The sequence below is a fragment of the Triturus cristatus genome, chromosome 4_2, assembly GCF_964204655.1.
Source record: "Triturus cristatus chromosome 4_2, aTriCri1.1, whole genome shotgun sequence".
NCBI classification, from domain to species: Eukaryota; Metazoa; Chordata; class Amphibia; order Caudata; family Salamandridae; genus Triturus; species Triturus cristatus.
The window spans coordinates 553,464,559-553,486,778 of NC_140586.1; the positions used below are offsets into that span (position 1 = coordinate 553,464,559).

The window sequence follows — 22,220 nt, forward strand, 5'->3', positions numbered from 1 at the left end:
GCCATAGCATTGTAAAGCATGTCTCTGGGCCCATCAGTAGCCTGACTGCACTGGTTTTAAATGCAAATTCAAGCTGCCTAAATAACCCCTTTTTGGCAGGGCTAAACCTTCCTTTAAATATTTGTGACATTCCAAAGTAGGTCTTACTGCCCATTAAGGCAGGGTATATGGCATTTAAAAGTAGGACATATGAAGGTTAGTGGTAAACATGTCCTTACAGTGACTAGCACCTCACAGCTCTTATTCATTGTAGCATGATTAGCTGTTACATGGGAGTACAATGTTAAGTTTAATACATGTTATATACGCATAGGAAATGGGTGCACATTTAACTTTTTGGATCTTTTCAAATATTTGTAACAAGCCCAATTTACTGGTGAAGTCGGATGTGTAATATTTTGGAAAGATGGCTTTTAGAAGGTCACCTTTGACCTGCCTGAAGCCCCTAGAAACTAAATCTGCATTTTGTTCTCTCCCTTCTACCAGCCAATTATTAGCATTTCTGTGGGTGGCCTGTGGGCTGGGCCCAAGGACTTGATTAACTTCAAAGAAGCCTACCCTATCATAAGCAGATGTAGCTAACAGCCAAGCGTGCACCATTTTTCTGTCCCTCCAGTCAGGCCTGCCTCCATCACAGTGAGCCTCTTGTTGACATCAGCGAGTCAGATCCTGCTGGAGTGTCAAGACCTGTTGGACAGGTCTTCTGGGGTTTTTCATATGTCGTTAGGGGCACACTTCAAAGGAGGGAAATAAAATGCTAGAACAACTTGTTTGTATCCACTGTCTGGTGGTGAAAGCTCAGCTTTTTTCTACCAGAGTTTGTTGGGTGTACAGGGACTGCCTAAAACTGTATTTTAGTGTTGGGTGTCGGAGGATACTAGGATTACCATAGTACACTCTCTACACTCACCCCAGCTCACCAATTCCAAGTTTATTTTATCTGTAGATTGTCCGATCTTGCAAATGCCCAAAGTGGGCAGTGTTATCCCCAGGAACCTTAACCTCATTGATTAGGGCCTCCACAGGGATTTTTCTGACCCACTAAGTCATGCCGGACATAAATGTGGCTTCTCCAGGCACCTACGTCAGAACACCGCTGGACCCATGGAAGATTCGTAGTGGACTAAATGTGCCTTCCGAGATCTGAACGGAGCCTAGAAGAATGGCTCTCCCTCCTGTTCCCAGGACAAAGACGTGTACTCCAAGGGTCATACGACTGATCTCCTCTTAAAACTACAGGTACACAACAAGCTACAAGATGCCTTTTTCTGCAACTGCCCAGATGATCATTAATAACTGGACCTGGACTGGACCCTCCTGTTGGACTCTGCTTACCTCCCTGTACATGCCACCCTGAGGGTCTTTAGAAGTCTATCCTATGTGGTGGATTGGAACATAAAGAACTGAAGTCAGAAGGTAAAATCTTTAAACGGGAAGGAACTGGTTAGTGTATCTGACCTGCTTTCCATCGTGGTTTGCATCACATTTTGCCTAGAAGCTGTTCTACTGCACCCATTGATTTTCATTGGCATTTTGTACTTCTTGGCGCTATCTCTATTTTAAATTAAAAAAATCATATTCCCGGTTCTCCTTATTGTTTTCTTGTCATTTTGGTGTCAATTGCTTTATTACATTTTACTTTATTTTTCTAGTTTGTGTTGGGATTTCTCTTTTGCATTTTAACTTTATTTCTGGTTTAGTTCTACAGTAATACTTTACACATAGCCTCTAATTTAAGCCTGTCTTCTTTGTGCCATAGCTACCAGGGGTCTATGCTCTGGTTTATTCCACAACTTGTGTGGCTCACCCTTACAAGGATTGAGATTATTACTTGAGGTGGATACTTAACCCCTCAATTAAAAACCCAATTTCTTACTGTGGGGTTCAGCAGTGGAAGTCAGGACTTCTGATTTTGCAGTATTGCTCAGTGCTTTAAGTTAAAATTAAAACTCCCATTAGAATCTGACACCAAAATCTACTTTTTTTTATTTTTTTTATTGACCTCTGGTTTTTGATTGTCTATTTTTTGATTTTTCCTAATTTCCATCCTATCCTCTGGGTTTTTGCAACTATGATTAAGAGAATGGAAGTGGATCTGAGCAACATCGAGAGCCTCCACATAGCAGAACTGAAGAAGCTGTGCAAGGAGAGCGGGTTGCAGCTGGCTAAAAGGGCCAAGAAAATGGAGTACCAAATAGTCCTCAGAGCCTGGGTAGAGGTCAGTCTGCGGCAGGCCGGCACACAGGAGATAGAGGAGGATGAAGCAGAGGAGGAAGAAGTGGTGGAGGAAGGGTAAGATGGCCCTATAGAGGCTCTAGTGCAAGGGGAGGATAAACCTGCATGAGACTGATGAGACCGATCCCCCTGCCTTGTCCAGAGCTGGGAGCTTAGCATCTTCCCACAGCCTGACCAAGCCAGAGATAGAGGACAGACAAACAGAGAGGGCATTGAAGCTGTAACTGGCTACCCAGGCTATGGAAAAAAGGAAATCTGAAACCCCATCTGTAAGGGCCCTGGATGAGTAAAAGTTGGCTTAGGAGGAAAGAAAATGTTGGCTCATTGACTGAACCTGAAAGCCACATGGGTCAGAGAGTCCAGTGAAGTTGGTGGCAGCAACTGTGTAGTGTAATGCTTAGGAGAGGTTGTAGGGCTCACATACCTAAAGACCTGCTACCTAGCTTTGTGGTGGGGGATGACCTAGACAAGTGGTTTGAGCCCTATGAGTTTGCCTTGTGTGTTCCTAGAGACCCAGATGAGGACTGGGGGAGCTTGCCTATAGGGGATCTATGGGGAATAATACCGTATTGGAGCTTGAGAACGCTGACAACATGAGATACACCCCCATGATGGAGGCCCTTGTTGTGAAGTTTAGCCTACTCCCAGAGACATATCGCCTGAAGTTCAGGGATAGCCTACACGAGTCATGGGTAGACTTAGGGAATTTATCAAGTGTGCCCTTGATGGTTGGGTGGAGGGCAGCAAAGTAAATGATTATGATGGGCTTTATAATTTGATCATCAAGGAGCACATACAGAGTAATTGTTTTATAAGGTTGTGCAGCACCTACTTGATTCCAAACTCAATGTGCCCGGAGAGCTTGTGAAGGAAGATGAACTCTGCATCAGTACCAGGGTTTTCCAAAGAGTATCTGAGAGTGAACCTAACAAAGGTGTTTCAGGTACCCCTCAACAGAGGCAACGGGATGCCAGAATAAAACTGACGTTTCCCCAAAGGGCCCAAAACAGTTTGAGGGAAAGGATTTCCATACCCCTTCTGTGCACAAGAGGTGAGGCTCTGATTGGTAGAAGCCCAGGGTGCCTTTTTTCCTGCCCTAGTGTTAAAACTATTACTAGCCAGAGCACAAGTGGGGAATTGACTTTGTGAATATGAAGAAACCACCCACAGGTAGGCACTCCACAAGAGTGGCAAATGTGCATTGGGGGGTAGAGGTTTTTCCAAGGAAGAAGGGGTAGAGCATGCCCTAGTGTCCCTTAGTTAGAAAGTGGCTGCAGAAGGTAAGTTGGTGGTCCCTGAGGGTGGAAGACTTCACTTTCACCAGATTATAGTGAATCGGGGTCCCTGTCACTGCTCTGAGGGATACCCTGACCAGCCAGACCATGGTGCTCAATAAGCTGGTTTTCCCAGAGTAGTCTATACCAGCACAGGTCTGTAGGGTAACCTAGGCTTCTGTAGTAGGGGTATCTCTGTTATAGTCATAATCTAGTGAATAGTCCCGCCCATGTGCGTGGACCCCGGAGCAATAAAAAATAATCTCTAAAAGGTGACAAATCATGCAGACCTGCATACACCTTTAAGAGAGAATTTAATTTAAAGACAGATAATGCAGCCTATACCCACAGGCTACACTGTCCAGTACTTCAACTAGAATTCCACCAACATCCACAAACAGCACTGCCTGTCTAGTTTTTCTCCACATAGGAAAAAACCCTGCCTCTACCAGCAAAAGCCTCTGGAATGATGGAGAGGAAGGAGTGGACACACAAACACCATAGGCTGCCATTATGTGGCTTAGAACAGGATACTGTGCCTTTAAGAAAACTTTCCAGATTTCCAGAACTTTCCCCAGTATCCCAGAATGCCCAGCAGGTCCCATTTACTTTCAGTTCTTTTTTCCGGCTCCTGCTAGCAGGACCCTGGAGCATTGAGCTCTCCCCTTTTCAAGGGTTTATTGGAGATTTTGTCAATTTTTTGTCACTTTTTCAAGTGCTTAGTAGCTGGTACTGTCAACATGCCTGGCTTGTTCGACAAGTGCCCGGAATGTGGTAGAAAGAAGGCTAAAACTGATCCACACGAGGTGTGTATAGGTTGCCTTCCCCAGTCCCACGTGCCTGAAGACTGTGATATCTGCCACTTGTTCTCAGCCAGGACCCTGAGGGACAGAATGAAAATCAGGCTTCAAGTTTTGGAGGAGAGAAGGCTGAAGGCACCAGGTGGGTCTGGAGGGGCTGATTTGGCCCATACTGAGGCCTCTGGGGGGCTCCCCAGGGGCAGGAAGACCAGTAAGCGCTCCCACTCCCCGTCGACGTCGAGGGCGTCAACGGCGACGTCGAGGAGGATGACCACCATCTGTTCGCCGTCTCCCCAGGGCTCTGGGGAGAAGCGGCGTCGACGATCGACATCGAGGGACCTGAATAGGCCGCCGTCGACTACATCGGCATCGTCGGCGACGACGCCGTCTACGGCGCCGTCCAGCAGTCGGCGTCGAGATCGGACCCGGCGTCGGCACTCGCCGTCGAGGGGAGATCGCCGTTCGCCGTCGATGAAGAGGAGACGGTCGACGTCGAGACGCTCTAGGTCAAGAAGATCGCCGTCGAGGCGCAGGTCGCCGTCGAGGCGCAGGTCGCCGTCGAGGCGCAGGTCGCCGTCGAGGCGCAGGTCGCCGTCGAGGCTCAGGTCGCCGTCGAGGCTAAGGTCGCCGTCGAGGCGAAGGTCGCCGTCGAGGCAGAGAGTCATCGGGATCGATGTACTCTGTGGTGTATACGCCTCCTCGGATGCCTACGTCGCCGCCTCCTCTCCCACCACCTCCGACTCCGCCTCCACCGCCAACACCACCGCCACCACCGCCTCCACAGCCGCGGACACTGCCTCCGCCGCCCCCACCTCGGTTGTTGCCACGCACACCAGTGGGGCCGGCGGCGGTTCCCCCGCGGTCGGTTTCCCTTCCGAGGTACCCGACTCCGCCGCAGGGGACTCCGAAGCCACGACGCCCGCGGTCACCGGGACCGGCTAGACCGGCGGGCAGACCGAAGCCGAAGAGGTCGCGCTCCCGCTCTCTCAGGAGGAGAAGATCACGGAGCCATGGACGGTCATCGTCGGACTCAGGACGACGCCGTAGGAGGCACAGGTCCAGGTCGCACACGCGCTCCTCGACCAGAGACTTTTCCCCGACGCTGTCGGACTCGCCGGGGACTAGGGTGTCTCCGGTGGACGATTTGGTCTCTTTCCAAGAGGTGCTGTTGAGAGGGGCAGCAAAGTTGGGTATCACGGTGACGGTTCCAACACCCACGACGTCCGTGATATTCGAGACACTTCATTAGAAACATCTGTCTCGCCCTCTACTGCCTCTTGTACCAGGACTGGTGGAACCCGCGTTGGAGCTGTTCCTCACTCCCGCGGTGACGAAGGCCGCCCCCTCCAGGCTCATGAAAAAGTATAGGGCCCCAGAGTCGGACCCTACCTTTTTGATGGTGGACCCGAAGCCGGATTCGGTCATCGTGACGGCGGCGAGGAAACAACATGCGACCGCCCCTTCATCGACGGTCCCGCCTGACAAAGAAAGCCGCTGGCTGGATTCTGCGGGCAGGAAGGTGTGTGGGACCGCCGCCACCACCATGAAGGCGGCGAGTGCAGGGGCTTTGTTGGGCCGTTACGACCGGGCCCTGTGGGAGTCCCTGCAGCAGTATGCGGACCTGCTGCCCCGGGACAAGAAGGAGGACTTCTTGGAGACAGTGCGCGAAGGCATGCTGGTTTCTAATCAGGTGATTGGCGCAGCGGCGGATGTGTCCTTGTTGGCCGCCCACGCCTACTGTCATGGCGTCCACCAGAGGCAGCATTCGTGGCTGCGCCTGACGTCCCTCAAGCCAGAGGCGCAGCAAAGAGTGGCCAACCTGCCCTTCTCTGGGAAAACCCTGTTCGGGAAACATGCGGATGATGAGATGGCCCGCATGAAGGCGGAGGCGGAAACCCTGACGGCCGTCGGGTTGGAGAAGGCCGAGAAGAAGAAGCGCCCGTTCCAGAGGCGGTTCGGGTCTTCGGGCAGAGGGCGTGGGCAGGGTTCGGGACAGCAGCAGCAACAGCAGCAGTTCCGCAAGCCCTTCCAGAAGCGCCAGAGGGGTAGAGGAGGCCAGCAGGCTACTACCACTACCAAGGGCCCGGCTGGGTCTCGGCCCTGAGCGGCTACTTCCCCCTCAACCGTTACCCACTCCAGTGGGGGGAAGCATTCAAGTTTTTTCCGGCAGAGTGGAGAAAAATTACTCCGGACAAGTGGGTGCTGAATATTGTTTGCAATGGATACAGTCTTCGGTTTATCAGCCCGCCTCCAGCGATTCCGCCGGTCAGCTCTCGATTCCAGCTGAGAGAGCTCCAGGCGGAGGCAGACATCTTGTTGAGAAAAAAGGCGGTAGAAGAGGTACCTCTGTCTCAAAGGGGAAGAGGTCTGTACTCTCGGTTCTTCCTCGTTCGCAAGAAGGACAAGAACGAGTTCAGGCCCATTCTGGATTTGCGACAGGCAAACAAATGGATTCGCAGAGAGAAGTTTTGCATGCTATCGTTGCAGCAGATTTACCCTCAGGTGCAACGGGGAGACTGGCTCTGTGCCATAGATCTACAGGATGCGTACTTCCATGTGCCCATAGCACGGAAGCACAGGAAGTTCCTGCGATTCCAAGTCGGCGCCAATCACTATCAATACACAGTACTGCCATTCGGGCTCAAGTCTGCGCCCAGGACCTTCTCGAAGTGCATGGCGGTGGTGGCGGCACACCTGCGGAGGAACAAGGTGTTTGTCTACCCGTATCTGGACGATTGGCTGATCAAGGCTTCATCCTTCTCGGAAGCGCAAGATCACTTCCGATGGACGTGCGCTCTCTTGCACAAGCTGGGGTTACACGTCAACATGTCCAAGTCGGTCACGACTCCGGTCCAGTGCATACAGTAACTGGGGGCCTCCATCGATACGCGGTCAGCAAGCGTGTCTCCTTCGGAGGAGAGACGGTTATCACTCCTTCGGAAGGCTCAGGACTGCTCCATCGACGACAGTGAGGAAGGTGTCTTCTCTACTGGGATCGATGGCCTCCTGTATCTTCCTCACGCCTCACGCACGGCTACACATGAGACCACTGCAGGAGTGCTTGGAGGATCAGTGGGATCAGAGGACAGGCTCTTGGGGCGACAAGATACGACTGTCGCTGCATGCTCTTCAGTCTCTGAAGTGGTGGTGTTCGGCGGAAAACCTCCTCCAGGGGGTTCCCTTCCACAAGGACATTCCCACGACGAGTGTAGTGACGGATGCTTCTCTCCAGGGCTGGGGAGCGCATTCCGGGGACTTGCAGTTTCAAGCAAAGTGGTCTCCTTTGGAATCGACGTACCACATCAATTTCCTGGAACTCAGATCTGTCTTCCTGGCACTGAAGGCCTTCCTTCCGTCCTTCCAGACCAACTCGCTGCTGATACAGACGGACAATACAACCACGATGTATTACCTCAACAAGCAGGGGGGGTCGAGATCGCGCACTCTGTCGCAGGAGGCGCAGGCGATCTGGCGCTGGCTGCTGGCCCGAGGACTGACTATTACGGCCACGCATCTGCCAGGGGTGCAGAATGCTCAGGCGGACGCCTTGAGCAGGCTGATTCAGGAAAACCACGAATGGGTCATAAACGACGAAGTACTAGGAGAAGTCTTCGCAAGGTGGGGGAATCCAGACGTAGATCTGTTCGCCACCGCCGAAAACAGCAAATGCCGAGACTTCGCATCCAGGTACTACCAGCGGGGGACGCTGGGGAATGCGCTATGGATCGATTGGTCGAACAGCTTTCTGTACGCTTTTCCACCCATTCCCCTGATTCCGGCGGTGCTCATCAAGCTGTCCCAGTCCAGGGCGCGGATGATCCTGATCGCCCCGGAGTGGCCCAGGCAGTGGTGGTTCACGGACCTTCTTCACCGGTCTCTCCTTCCTCACATGCGGTTGCCGTGCAGGCCGGACCTTCTCACGAAGTTCGGGGGGTGGATGGTGCACCCCAACCTCTCGTCTTTGAGTTTGGCGGCATGGCTCCTGAAATAGTGCAATATGGCCATCTGAATCTACCAGACGATTGTATGGACATACTGAAGGAGTCTAAACGACCTTCCACTAGGACATCCTATGCTTACAAGTGGAAGAGGTTCTGTATCTGGTGTAAGTCCAAGAACTTTGATCCGACAACATGTAAGGAAGATGTCATCCTTCCATACCTTTTACATCTGGCGCAGTCTGGCCTTAATTTCCATTCCATTAAGGTTCATCTGGCTGCTTTGACTGCTTACAGGAAATGCCCTTCACAGACTTCCTTCTTTCAGATCCCTGTGGTCAAGGATTTTTTGGAAGGCTTGAAGAAAGTGTTTCCTCCCGTCAGACTTCCCTCGCCTTCCTGGGACTTGAATGTGGTGCTGTCCAGACTGATGAAGGAGCCTTTTGAACCCATTCACAAGGCTTCCTTGCAGCACCTATCCTGGAAGGCGGCGTTCCTAGTGGCCATTACATCGGCCCGCAGGGTGAGTGAACTTCAGGCATTATGTTGTCAAGAACCTTATACTGTATTTCATGCTGCTAAGGTTGTGATGCGTACTCACCCTAAATTTCTTCCTAAGGTTATCTCTGATTTTCATGTCAACCAGACCATAACTTTACCTACGTTCTTTCAGAATCCCTCTTCGCCAGCGGAAAGGTCTCTCCATTCCCTGGATGTTCGGAGGGTGTTGAAATTTTATCTGGATAAGACCAAGGATATTCGTAGGTCTGACCAATTGTTTGTTAATTATGGATCAGTCAGGACTGGTCTTGCGACCTCTAAGCAGTCCATTTCTAGGTGGATTGTGTCCTGCATACAATTGTGTTATCAAAAGGCTAATAGGACCTTAGGGGGTAAACCTAAGGCTCATTCCACCAGGGGCAAAGCTGCCACGACTGCTTTGCTGCGTAATGTTCCTATTGCGGAAATCTGCAAGGCGGCCACTTGGAAGTCGGTCCATACCTTTGCTGCGCATTACTGTCTGGACTCGGATGCCAGGGCAGATGCTCAGGTTGGGCAGGCTTCGCTGCGAAATTTGTTCGCACAGTAGTGGATTTGTCTTGTTTGTTCTCCACCGCTGCTGTTGTGTGGGGATGGGCTTGCCATTCTATTCACTAGATTATGACTATACACAGAGATCCCCTACTACAGAAGGAGTAGTTTCTTTTCTGTAACTCCAGTTCTGTAGTAGGGGTATCTCTGTTATAGTCATAAGCGCCCGTCCTCCTCCCCGGTGGAGAGAGATTTATTCATATGAAGAATGCTACAGGTCGGGCGTGCTACGCCTTCAAAAAGAACTGAAAGTAAATGGGACCTGCTGGGCATTCTGGGATACTGGGGAAAGTTCTGGAAATCTGGAAAGTTTTCTTAAAGGCACAGTATCCTGTTCTAAGCCACATAATGGCAGCCTATGGGGCTTGTCTGTCCACTCCTTCCTCTCCATCATTCCAGAGGCTTTTGCTGGTAGAGGCAGGGTTTTTTCCTATGTGGAGAAAAACTAGACCGGCAGTGCTGTTTGTGGATGTTGGTGGAATTCTAGTTGAAGTACTGGACAGTGTAGCCTGTGGGTATAGGCTGCATTATCTGTCTTTAAATTAAATTCTCTCTTAAAGGTGTATGCAGGTCTGCATGATTTGTCACCTTTTAGAGATTATTTTTTATTGCTCCGGGGTCCACGCACATGGGCGGGACTATTCACTAGATTATGACTATAACAGAGATACCCCTACTACAGAACTGGAGTTACAGAAAAGAAACTACTCCTTTTTCTGCTCTATGGCCCTGGCCCTTTCAGTCCCCAAATGCCCATTGACTTCATCCCTGGCAATGAACTTTCACTGGTGAAAGAATACCTGGGTAGGGCCCCAATCCCTCAGATTCCTAGGAATGCTGTCTCCATATGGAGAGTATTGAGGATCAGATGCAGACTAACGGATAGGAGGTAGTCAATCCACAGTGGGAGGAACAGTAGGCCCTGGGTTATTTTCTTTGAGAAAAGTGCACCCAAAGACTGACCCTGGAAAGGCCACTTCTGACCTAGCAGTGCTACCTGTGCTGTCACAGACAGAGGACAGGAGACATGCCCTAGGCAGACCCCTGCACAACACAGAGGAGGGCTGGATTCCCCCCTCCCCCTCTGAAATCCTGGACTGCCAAGCACCTGTTCAGTCTCAGGGTACAGATCTTGGGCTGAGAAGTCAGTATAAGGATTCCACTTCTAAGATGGCATTTATGAGTGTCTACCAATTGATGGTGTTGCCCCCACTCTGAAAAATCTAAGCTGCCGGAGGTACCTCCAGAAAAAGGGAGGGTCTCCTTGCCAGCAGGCCCGGCTAAAGAGGCCTGCCCAAGGCCCCAGACTGGAAGGGAATGGCCAGGTGCCTGACTCTTGATACTGACAGCTTTCAGTGGATTTTGTTTATTGCTGTCCATATGGGCAGATATTTTCATATGTGGGAACAGCAGTCTGACTTAGGAGGCAAGATGGACCATAACACCTTGGTAGCCATGGTGGAACTATTTGCGTACAGAGATGCACCTATAAGTTAGCTAAGATTGGATCATAGATGAGGTCTGCAGATGAGGAGCAGGGCTCCCCATATGCATGTCCAGTGACCCAGTAGGATGGTGACAGAGGGATACAAATAGCTTCAGAGGGGCTTAGACTAGACCAGTGCCACTATGCAAGAGGCTAATTGTCCACATTTTACTGCCAGAGGAGGGAAGCCCATCAAGATAATGTAAATCTACCCTTGGTTTCTGCTGGCAAGGGCCTGTGTGGGAATCTTTCCTTTTGCAGGGTCACAATATTTATATTTTTGCCTTTGTACTGAACTTTATTTTTGCTGCCTGTAGAACTGTGTGCACTTTACCCATGCAAACCAGTGGCAAAGTGCTTGTTCTCCTACTTTCACCAAGCTGAAAATGGTATAGGCCTCATTGGTTGAATTTGCATATAAGTTGCTGGTTTATTGTACCAAATGTACCCAGGGCCAGTAAATAAATGCTTCCACTGGACTGCAGCACTCATTGTGCCATCCCTTGAAGTAACACTGTAAAGCATGTTTTCAGGCCCACCAGTATCCAGGCTATGCAGGTTTTGACTGCAAATTGGACCTGCCAAAATAACCCCTCTTTGACAAGCCTAAACCTTCCTGTTAAATATTTATAAGTGACCCCACAGTAGATGTAACTGTCCATTGAGGCAGAATGCATGGTAAACATGTCCTTATAGTGACTAGCACCTCAGTTTTTTTCAATGTAGCAGGGTTTGCTGTTCAGTGGGAATGCATTGGGATACAATATTAAGTTTAATAACCGTTATCTCGTCTAGGAAAACGCTACTTTAATTTTTGGAATGTTTATTACAAGCCCAGTTCCTTGGTGAAGTTGGATCTGTAATGAATATTTTTGAAAAGATGACTTTCAAAAGGTCACCATTGCATTGTCTAAAACTCCGGCAAGTTAAATCTGTATTTTGCTCACTGGAGGTGAGTGAGATGTGAACTTGCTCCCAGGACAGGGATCCAAGGCTTTGGTTGTGGCGAGGTGGTGATGTGCCCTTGACAAGATGGCCTGTGGGCTAGTTCCAGAGGCCTACACCATCACAAGCAGATTTAGCGAACACCCTAGCCTGCACCCTTCCTCTAAAGTTTCAGCTAGACTGTCCATCCATGGAGGCTTCAGTTCACTGGGTTTTTGCTTTTGTCATGCGGACCAGGGACTAGCTCATTTCCTGGGTAGTACAGCTTTCTCCTCTGCCAATACCACAATTTCACTTCCACCCATGTACCAATTTATCCAGCCCAGCACTACTACTCCCACTAAAGCATTACAATCAGCAAAGGAGTGCTTGACACAATCAGCGTCACACCATCAGTCTTCAAAAACACACCCTCTACCCCACAATGCATAAGAATCCCAACCATTGGGAGGAGCCTAGCGCACAACCAAGATGGCCGCGTAGGTGCGAGGCTCCCGAGGACCTCCGTGACCTCCTACATAAATCCTGACAATATCCTGTCCTAGATGAGGGGACTGTGTTGGTGAGCCCGAGCTGAGGTGTCACCCGTTTTCCGCTTCCAAATTGGACCTCGGACACCGGCGGGAGCACCGATTGAGGTTTGCGGCCTTCTCCACGCCGGCCCCCCGGATTGGAGTTGCGGGGCGATCCGGAGACAAAGTGATCAACAGCGGCGGGCAGGGCTGGGCGACTCGCGTGCCCCGCACTTTCACTTTCGCTTTTGCACCCTCCTTGCTGCGTAGGCGAGGTTGGGTTGCGGGGCGGTGTGCGGTGGTGGGGCCTCGTTGGGGTGCCCTGCTGGCCCGCCGGCTGTGATCCGTCCTGCGGACCTGTGGTTGCCCCCCCCCCCCGGAGCCCGTGAACTGGTTTGTCGGCCTTTTCCGAGGTGATTGGCACGATTTGGGGACTGAAACCATGTCCACAAAGCAAGATGGCGACCGGGCAAAGGTGAAATCGACCCGCCGTGGCGCAGCCCATCAGTCCAACAGCATGGACCGCTACACCCTCCAGAAGGGATCTCCCGAGGTGCCGCGTAGGTCCCCTGAGGGCCCGACTGATGCTCCTGCTCTGCCCGCGGATCTGACCCTGCGGGATGTCATGGGCGCTATCGCCGAGATGAAGGCCTCGGTGGACCAGCGCTTTGACACACTGGCGCAGAAGATTGACTCGGTCCACGTGGATGTTGGCCTGGTGAGGGCCGACTTATCCAAGACCAATGACCGGGTCGATTCTTTGGCCCACACCACCTCGGGCCTCACAACGGACGTGGCGGCCCTCCAAAAGGAGGTGCGCCGGCTTGGCCAGGCGAGCGCCCTGATGGATCGTCGACTGGAGGATTCCGAGGGTCGGGCCCGGAGGAACAATGTCCGCATTGTCGGGGTGCCGGAGGGACGTGAGGAGGCGGCGGCGGACCTGTTTGTGGAGGACCTGATTCTCACCCATCTCCAGCCCCGGGGGCTGAGTAAATTCTTTGCGGTGGAACGTGCCCACAGGGTTCCCGGAGGAAGACCTAAGGCCGGAGCCCCTCCGAGGACTCTCATTGCCCGGATTTTCAACTTTCGGGACAGAGACGCTATCCTGCAGACTTCTAGGCTACAAGGACCGGTCAGACTTGACAATATGGACGTAAACTTCTATCCTGACTTCACCCCAGCGGTCCAGAAGCAGAGACTGAGCTTTCTCTGAGTCAAACGTCGTCTACGGGACCTGAACCTCAAGTATGCGATGCTTTTTCCAGCTAAGTTGCGAGTGGAGGTGGATGGCCGCACGCACTTTTTTGATCGTCCCGAAGCGGCCGGGGACTGGTTGGACTCTTTGCCCGGGGATCGGGGCCGGGGGGGTGGGGGGGGCGCGGTTGGAGGGGAGGGCTCGCCGGATCAGGACTGAGGGACTAATAGTAGGCCTCGCTCTGGACAACATTATCGTCACTTTTGACTGTTCGTGTTAGTTCCCCTCCTGTGGAGGTAGTACGGGGTCTCTTGGGGGCTCTCCCTCCTCCTCTGGGGGACTAGTTAGTTTCATCATTCATGGGGCGACGGGCACACTGCACTTTGGGGGGGCTGTTTGGGCTCATGCAGGGGTGCAGGGAGGGGGGGAGTTCTGTTGGGATGGGTGGGTTGGGGTGGGGTGTTGTTCGTTTTTACCGCAAGGCAAACCCTTTATTGTATTGGTGTTTTTAAGGTGCTCTCGGGGGGACGAATGATGGCTTCTGTATGTGATGGGGGGTAGGGACCTGATTTTATTGTCCTGGAACGTTAATGGACTGGGGGATAGGATCAAGCGAGGTGTGGTCCTGCAGTATTTGAAACGACTTTCACCAGATGTGGTCTTTCTGCAGGAGACACACCTTATTGGTAATTCCTTTTGTGCCATGAATCGGCGTGGCTATCGCTTGGTGGCCCACTCGGGCTTCACGTCGGGCTCACGGGGGGTGGGCATCATGGTGAAGAACTCGCTCCCGTTGGAAATAGACGAGGTGCGCCATAATGAGAGGGGACGCTACAATGTCTTAGTGGGGAGAATGGAGGGTAAAGTAGTTGTCTTTGTATCAGTGTACGTCCCACCGGGGTTACAGTCTACCACTTTTGCGGACCTGGGGCGCCTCCTCCTTGACCTCCCGGGGGGGCTTCTGGTGGTTGGGGGGGACTTCAATGCGGTGGTTTCTGGGACCGTGGATCGTCACCCCCCTAGGGACCTCCCCCGGGCGCAGGCGTGGCTGTCCGGCTTCTTAGATACACTGGGATTGGTGGACTGCTGGCGCTTAAAACATCCCACGCAGCTGCAGTACACTTTCCACTCGGGTGCCCATGGTAGCCTCTCACGGCTTGATTATGTCCTTGTCCCTGCGGCCTATGTTGGGAGGGTAGGAGAGGTGCGCCATTTGGCGCGGGGTATTTCAGATCACTCCCCGCTCCTGTTGCACGTTGATGTCTTCCCGAGGGGGGAGGGCAGGGTAGCTCCAATCAATGCCTGGTACCTGCGCGACCCCACCATTCGCGCTGATTTGATTAAATCCTTGCAGCGGTATTTCGATGAGAATGTGGGGTCCGTCCCTTCGGCTATCTCCCTGTGGGAAGCCTTCAAGACAGTTCTTAGAGGGGAGGCCCTCTCCTTTATCTCCCATGCCCGGAGGCGCGAGCAGGAGGAGGTGACCCGGGTGGAGGCCGAAATTGCTGAATTGGAGGGTGATCTAGAGGGTGGGGTGACGGATGCTGCACTACATGTCCTACAACTTAAGCAGGCGGCCTACAGGGCCCTCGTCACGGAGGCGGCCAGGGGCCTCTGTAGAGAGCAACAGGGGCGACTGTATGATGTGGGTGACACGGCTGGTAAACTGCTTGCGTGGTTGGATAAAAAGGAGAGAGCGAGTCGTGTGGTCCCGCTGATTGAGAGGATGGATGGTGTGCGTGTCACCGAGCCAGAAGACATTGTCTCTTGTTTCGCGGATCATTTCCGTGAGGTGTATTCCCCGGTTTCTCCCTGCTCGGAGGAGGATTCCCATGCCCTGCTTAGGGATATCGCGCTGCCTTCCCTTTCGGTGGAGGACAGGGTGTCGTTAGATGCCGCTCCTACCTCCGACGAAATTGCCCTCGCCATACGCTCGGTCGCATCCGGCAAGGCCATGGGCCCGAACGGCATCCCTATCGAGTTGTACAAGCTGCGACCGGATATACTGGCACCCCACCTCCGCGCGATGTTTCTGGCGGCCCACTCGCTGGGCTCCCTCCCGCAGGACCAGCGTCTGGCTACAATCGTGGTGATCCACAAGGAAGGGAGACCCCGAGACCGGGTTACATCCTATCGGCCTATCTCGCTCTTGAATGCGGAGCCCAAAATCCTCGCCAAGGTGCTAGCCAACCGGCTGGTCGGCGTGGTGGGCGATCTGGTCCACCAAGACCAGTCCGGCTTTATTCCCCATCGCAACACGGCCCTTAATCTGCGGCGCTTGCACGGGGTGCTCGCGCGTGTCCCGTTTGTGCGGGAGCCGGCCATATTGGCGTCCTTAGACGCCACCATGGCGTTTGACACGCTCGAGTGGCCATACATCTGGGCGATGCTGGCGAAGTTTGGATTTGGCCCGGGGTTCATCAGCTGGGTCAAATTGTTGTATTCGGGCCCATTGGCGCAGGTGGTGGTGAATGGAAGAGTATCGGTCCCATTCGAGCTGGGACGGGGCACGCGACAGGGCTGCCCCTTTTCGCCGCTCCTGTTCGCGCTGGCCTTGGAACCCCTGGCGGAGTGGCTGCGGTGGCACCCTTCCATCCGTGGTCTCCGTTGGACCCCCGAGTATGAGGACCGCGTGTCCCTATACGCTGACGATATCCTTTTGTACCTAGCTTCCCCGCGTAAATCACTGATTGTCCTGGTTGATGTTTTGCGCTCATTCGGCCGCAACTCAGGCCTTGTCATCAACTGGGCTAAATCATGTGTGTATGTGCTTTCCGGGGAGGCTCCCGTCCTCCCGCGGGACTGCCCGATCCAGATTGCCTCTCAGGGGTTTCGGTACCTGGGTGTTTATATTACTCTGGACCCGGAGGCCCGCTACGAGCGGAATTTGCTTCCCCCCCCCTCCAGCGCTTGAAGGAGGACGTCGCGCGCTGGCGGCGCCTGCCGCTTTCGCCGCTCGGCCGGGCGGCATTGTTTAAGATGATGTCGTTGCCACGCTTCCTGTACGCTCTCCAGAACACTATGGATTTAGTCCCGGCGCGCTACTTCCGTGAGGTGGAGAGTCTACAGCGCCGCCTGTTCTGGGACGGGAGGCCGCGTATTGCCCTGGCGAAGTTGACGCTCCCATGGTACGACGGGGGGATTGCCCTCCCAGATATTAAACGGTATTACTGGGCCTCCCAGCTAGCTGCAATTAATCATGGCCTTTACGGGCCCGCCTTAAACCCGGCATTTGAAATGGACAAGATGCTCCTGCCTGGTGGTGACTATAATCGAGCGCTCTACTCTGGCGCGCCCGACCCCCGCCTGACGGGACCTACGCGTGTCATGGTGCGAGTATGGCACGCGGCTAATGCAGCTATGGGGTGGAAGGACCGTTTGACCCGGGCATCACCGTTGTACGCGTCTGAGAGATTGGGCTCCCTGTGGACCTCGAAGGGCTTCGAGAAGTGGGACACGATAGGCATTAGTAAAGTGGGGGATCTCTGGACGAGGGGGGGCTTTAAAACATTCGAGACGCTGCAGACGGAGTTTCAGCTGCAGGGCAGTGAATACTTTCGGTACTTGCAGGTCCGTCACGCACTGGGCTCCGTCTTCCCAGACGTCGCCTCCATCCCGGAGTCTTCCCCCCTGGAGGATAGAGTGCTGGATGGCCACGTTCCGGACAGCACGATCTCCCTTATTTACAAAAAATTGATTAATGACCGCTCGGGCTTGCTGACTGGCCTCCGCGAGGCTTGGGTTGCAGATGGGCTGGAGTTGGACGACGAGGACTGGATTTCCGCGGTGGCCTCTCCGAAGGAGGTGGCCATACCGGCTCGCCTTCGCTTCGTCCAGCTTAAGATACTCCACCGGGTTTACCTGACGGGGCCAAGGCTTCTGCGTATGGGCTATGCTGAGGATGGGTTGTGTAAGCGTGGATGTGGTGCTTTGGCGACTTTTTTGCATATTTTGTGGGAATGCCCGAAGGTGGAGCGATTCTGGCGTGGTGTGCATGAGGTCCTGCGAGTGGTTACGCATGTCGCGCTGCTGCCTGAAGCGAGGAGATGCCTACTGAATGTGTGGGAACCAACTGACTACTCGGTTCCGCCGACGCGATGGGTGACTCTGGGATATATGATAGCTAAGCGTGACATTGCTCAACTGTGGGGATCCCAGAGGCCCCCGGCGGTGTCGGCCTGGAAAGAACACATGGATTGGTGCATGTTCCGAGAAAAGGTTGTGTATGTGGCGAGGGGTGTAAGCCTGGGGCATGGGTGAAAGTATGGGGCCCCTGGAACGCCTACCGCGGGGGTATCTGCGCGCCACCATTGCTGCCTGCTGCCTCACCAGCCCCGTCCCCTTAGTTGACTCCTTTCCTTAGCCCCGGGCACAGAGGTCCCCCAGTCCTCGATCTGTTCCCCTTCCCATCTTTAGACTCCTGTGGATGGCTGGGGTCCCCCATTCGGGGAGCACGTGCTGTTACTTTCGATTGCGGGTTGCCTTGCGGGTGTGGTTTTTCGTGTTGTTTGTATAAAATGAAACCGTATTGTGGGGTCAGAGTGATGTGGCCCACGACGTTGATACCTCCTGATTTTGCTTCTCTGCAACGCCAAGTGTTTCTGAACGTATGTCATATGCTCCTGTCATTCTAGCGGCCGGCCGGAAGGTTGTAGGTCCATACTTGTATATTCTTGAGATTGCAATAAACTGTTTAAAAAAAAAAAAAAAAAAAAAGAATCCCAACCATTGCATTAAAAACTTGCAGCAGCAATGCGTTACCACCTCAGCCATTGCAATTTCTATTGGTGGGCATGTTGCTTTCTTATTCATCGTTAAATAAATAGTATAAAATAATTCTGTGGAATCTTTGCAGTAATATTATTTTTATTTTATATAGGAGCTTTTTGAGATGCAGTTTGCAAAAATCCCAGATGAAGCCATCCAGTACAGCATGCCGCATCACCCTCCTGCAATTAGCAGAGCATCACCTTTTACTAAAAGCAGCAAATCCTCTTCCTCAGATAATAGTTCATCTGAAGATTCAGAAGATGAGAGGGCTCAACGCCTTGCAAAGTTGCAAGAACAAGTAAGCTTATTTAAATGATCTTCAGTGATTAGCATTTTCAAGGAAATTAAAAAAATAGTTGAAAATGTAATTTTATTTCATATAACAGCCTAATTAATCTTACTGAGTTTACTGTTAAACTGACCCTGGAGGTAAACACAGTTAATTCTGATAGCACTGTGTGACTGTTTAAAAGTGTACCTGATGAATGTGCATTGGTGTCCAGCTGGTGTGTTTACGTCTTGCTTCCGACACACTTTGTGGGCTTCCCTCAAACGTACTGTGGGCTAACTGCTCTCCTATTGCTTACCATTGTTTGGCTTTGTCACTCTAATTAAGGTGCTGCTTATACAATTGCTTGCCTTCTTCTTGTGTTTGTCCCTCCCACAGAGGTAGCCTTTTTATCATCCATTTGATTGACTGACTTTAATCCTTCCAGTTCTTACTTCTAGGTGACTACTTTTTTCTTTTTTGGTTAAGCACTCCAAGTGAGTGCATATTTTTCAGCTCTCTCCCTAGTGTTCCACTTACTGTTTTTCTTGTGTAGTTCTCCCCCCACCGAATGGCTCCACCTGCGCTCTCCATATTGCTCGTGGTCTTCTCTGCCAGTACCCCATGTTGCTCTCATTCTGCTTTTTCTCTCCTCCCTCTGCTATTTTTATTTTATTTCCTAGTGCCCGCTCCTCTCACCTGCTCCTCTGCGGCGCTCAGTCCTTTTTAAAAAAACATCTTTTAAAACTTTTTCCCCCCAAAGACACAGCAGCAGATTAATGCCAGCCCCTCCACCTTACCAAAAAAATGCTTTTTGTGATGCTCCAATTTAATTGTTTTAATTTACCAATCCACCTTCGATCGGTACTTAAACTATGCATGCTGATATGTCATCATGCATGGACACACTTATGAAATGAAGCAGCTACAACATCGTATCTTTTTCTTTTGGCTCATACTCTACAGAATTGTCAAAATTATTTTTGCTGATGCTGTACAGCTTCTCTAAAAATATTGACACAGCCTGTAGTCCGAAATGCAACGCCTATTTGCTTTCCCAATGCTTCTTATCGAACTGGTGTTATTTCCCTTTCCTTCAAACTATGGTGCCGCTGCACAGTGTCCACATGTTAAAAATTTGCCAATCTGACTTTGCACCAGGGAAATAGTCAACTGATAGTTGCCTAAAATCTCCCTGCTTGGTGTGGAAGTAAAGAAAAAAAAGCCATGAGTAAAACTCCGCTTAAATCACAGTACTTGCACTTTCAGCACAGCTAAACCCTATTGTACATTGAGCAATGTTTTTATTTCTTAAAGCTGTTAAACCCATGTTTATTTTTCTTACCTTCTAAATTAGAATTCACATTCAGCTAGATATGTTCACAAAACGCAATAATTAGCACCCGTTTTCCTTTCCTCAGAAAAACCTTTACAAGATCTTATTTCATGCATATTAAAAATGTATTTGACATGTCAGTCCATGTATCAAACAGTTCATGTCTGCATCTCTTTTAGTGATTTGTTCGCTCAAGTTAATAGAGTGTCCCATAATTCTTACTCTTCACTTATCACTATGAAGCAACAGCTTTTCTTAATCATTGGATCAGTACCTCTTGGTCAAAGGTAACGTTGCACACAAACCTTGGTAACACTATTGATGTTAGTTTGATGAGTGATAATGTTCCTGTAATTTCTTTACAACCTTATGAGGTACGTTTTGCCAGCACTGTGCATTTGTTTCAACAGCTCAAAGCCGTACATGAACAGTTGCAGGCTTTGGCACAGGTTCCTGTATCCAAGCTTATCAAAAAGGGAAAATCAAAAAAGGAAAAGAAGAAGAAAAAAGATCAAAAAGAAAAAAGAAAGACCAAATTAGAGGGTAAAATGAAAAAGAAGTTTAAAAAAGATTCAAAGAAAAAGTCAGCCATAAATATGTGAGTATACACCTTTTTGGCAAGCTTTTTAAATCCTGCCTAGAAAACAACCATTGGCAAAGCGTTTAGATTGTTATTTTAAGTGAATGTGCTTTTGTTGTAATAGCTGTATATTGTGTGAGATGGGAGGGTGCAGAAATAGATAAAACACACTCGGGTACCAATATACAGTCTGTCCTTTCCACCAGGATTATGCTCTGTGCATGAGGTAAAATGCCTATAAGAAGATAGGGAAGCTGATTCAGCCTGGACTTTTCTCTCGTTATTTAAAGCCCATGGTAAAAACACTCTGAACCGTCTTACACCAGTCTCTGTCATATGTCCCATGCAGGCCAATTGTCGATTTCTCTGTTAACCTGAGCACGTTGCAGGCTGCATTCTGCTTTGTGTATGTTGCTATAAAAACATATTTTGCTTGTGCCATGTTTTACTTTCACAGACAACCTGATGATGTTTTTCCGTTCTGTTCTTTCCTGGGATTTAGTCTGAACATAGACCAGGTCAAACAACAATGCCCCTTATTATTCTGTTCTGGCCAGGCTCTGGCACCTAGACAAAACACACAAATGCAGCTTTTGTTTGAAAACACACACTCGGTTATATAGGTATGCAGAGACAAAATACACACTTCGAGAGAGAGTTTTCAGAAAGGTCGCCACTTCACCTGAGATGTAGAACTTTCATTAGTGCATGCAAAGGTACGGGTTCCGCTGCAAACACCCAGATATCTTCTGTTATATAATCACTTTGCTTCTGTAGAATGGGAGGGGGTTAGTCTACCCTGTCTAATATCATGACAGCTCCTTTTATGATTTATGGATTACTTACTATGCTGGCCGTGTTTGTGTTGGGCATCTTCTTACTTATTGTGGCATACTAGAGCACAGTAGTTAAAATAAACATTTTAAATTTACTTGCGTCTCTGTCAGATCTTATTGTGTACAAGTGCAAGTGTGAGAGTGAAAGGGTGTGTTGTCACCGCGATTCTTGAGAGGGTCGGGAGTATTGTGTTCTGGGGTGTCCAATCACTTGTTCCTCTGTGACTGAGTAAGAGGGCAAGTGAGACACTATAGCTAGTCGGTCCCGTCCTCATGGGTACTAAGGTGATAGGATGACTCACTCCCTGCCTACTAAGGTTCTATGGTCCAAAGCATAGTTCTGTGACTCCCCAGATTCCCTACAACATGGCGCAGCCAACATTTGGTCTAGGACTTATTTGTGGGACGCCTGAGTAACGCTTGTGCTAGTCCACACTACCTTTGACCCATTTCCTGGAGGTGTCCATGGTGTGGGGGCTTTGCTTTCTCAGTTTGTATGGACTTCCTATTGCTGTATTTTAAAAGGTTTATACCCACTTTTCTGCTACCATTTAAATCCCTTTCTTCTGGTTTTTGGCTAATCCAGTTGTGATTCCAGCTCATTGCCGCGCGGCAGTTACTCGGCACTTGTATTCGGGATCTGCTGTTGTTTTTGTAGTGGAGGCGGACCCTGCGTACTGCTTCAAGGTTTTTTACTCCTGAGTTATGTTCCCTGCTATTGATGCAAAATATAATATTTTTCATAATATAATATTTTTCATACTTATATTGTGGTTTAATGGCGCCCTTCCCCATGGCAAACACATCTTTATCATTTCACCTGTGCCTGCCTTTGAGACAGTCACAAAGGCTAGCATTCTTAACTTTAAAGCCCTTCACCTCCTTTAGATTCAATGGGCGACATCTTTTAGATTGGCTATGGTACCTTTGTTTTTGACCCTTCCTTGCAAACT

At 50.7% G+C, this 22,220-nt stretch overlaps 1 protein-coding gene across 4 annotated transcripts in view; it reads left to right on the forward strand.

Moving 5' to 3' along the window:
- BRDT (bromodomain testis associated) overlaps nt 1-22,220 on the forward strand; it is a 1,895,586-nt gene that overhangs the window by 723,236 nt on the left and 1,150,130 nt on the right. For all 4 annotated transcript variants that reach the window (XM_085602176.1, XM_085602174.1, XM_085602177.1 and 1 more), the window contains 2 exons: nt 18,357-18,545; nt 20,262-20,449. In XM_085602176.1, coding sequence (XP_085458302.1) covers nt 18,357-18,545; nt 20,262-20,449 — 377 coding nt within the window. The remainder of the gene's footprint in view (nt 1-18,356; nt 18,546-20,261; nt 20,450-22,220) is intronic.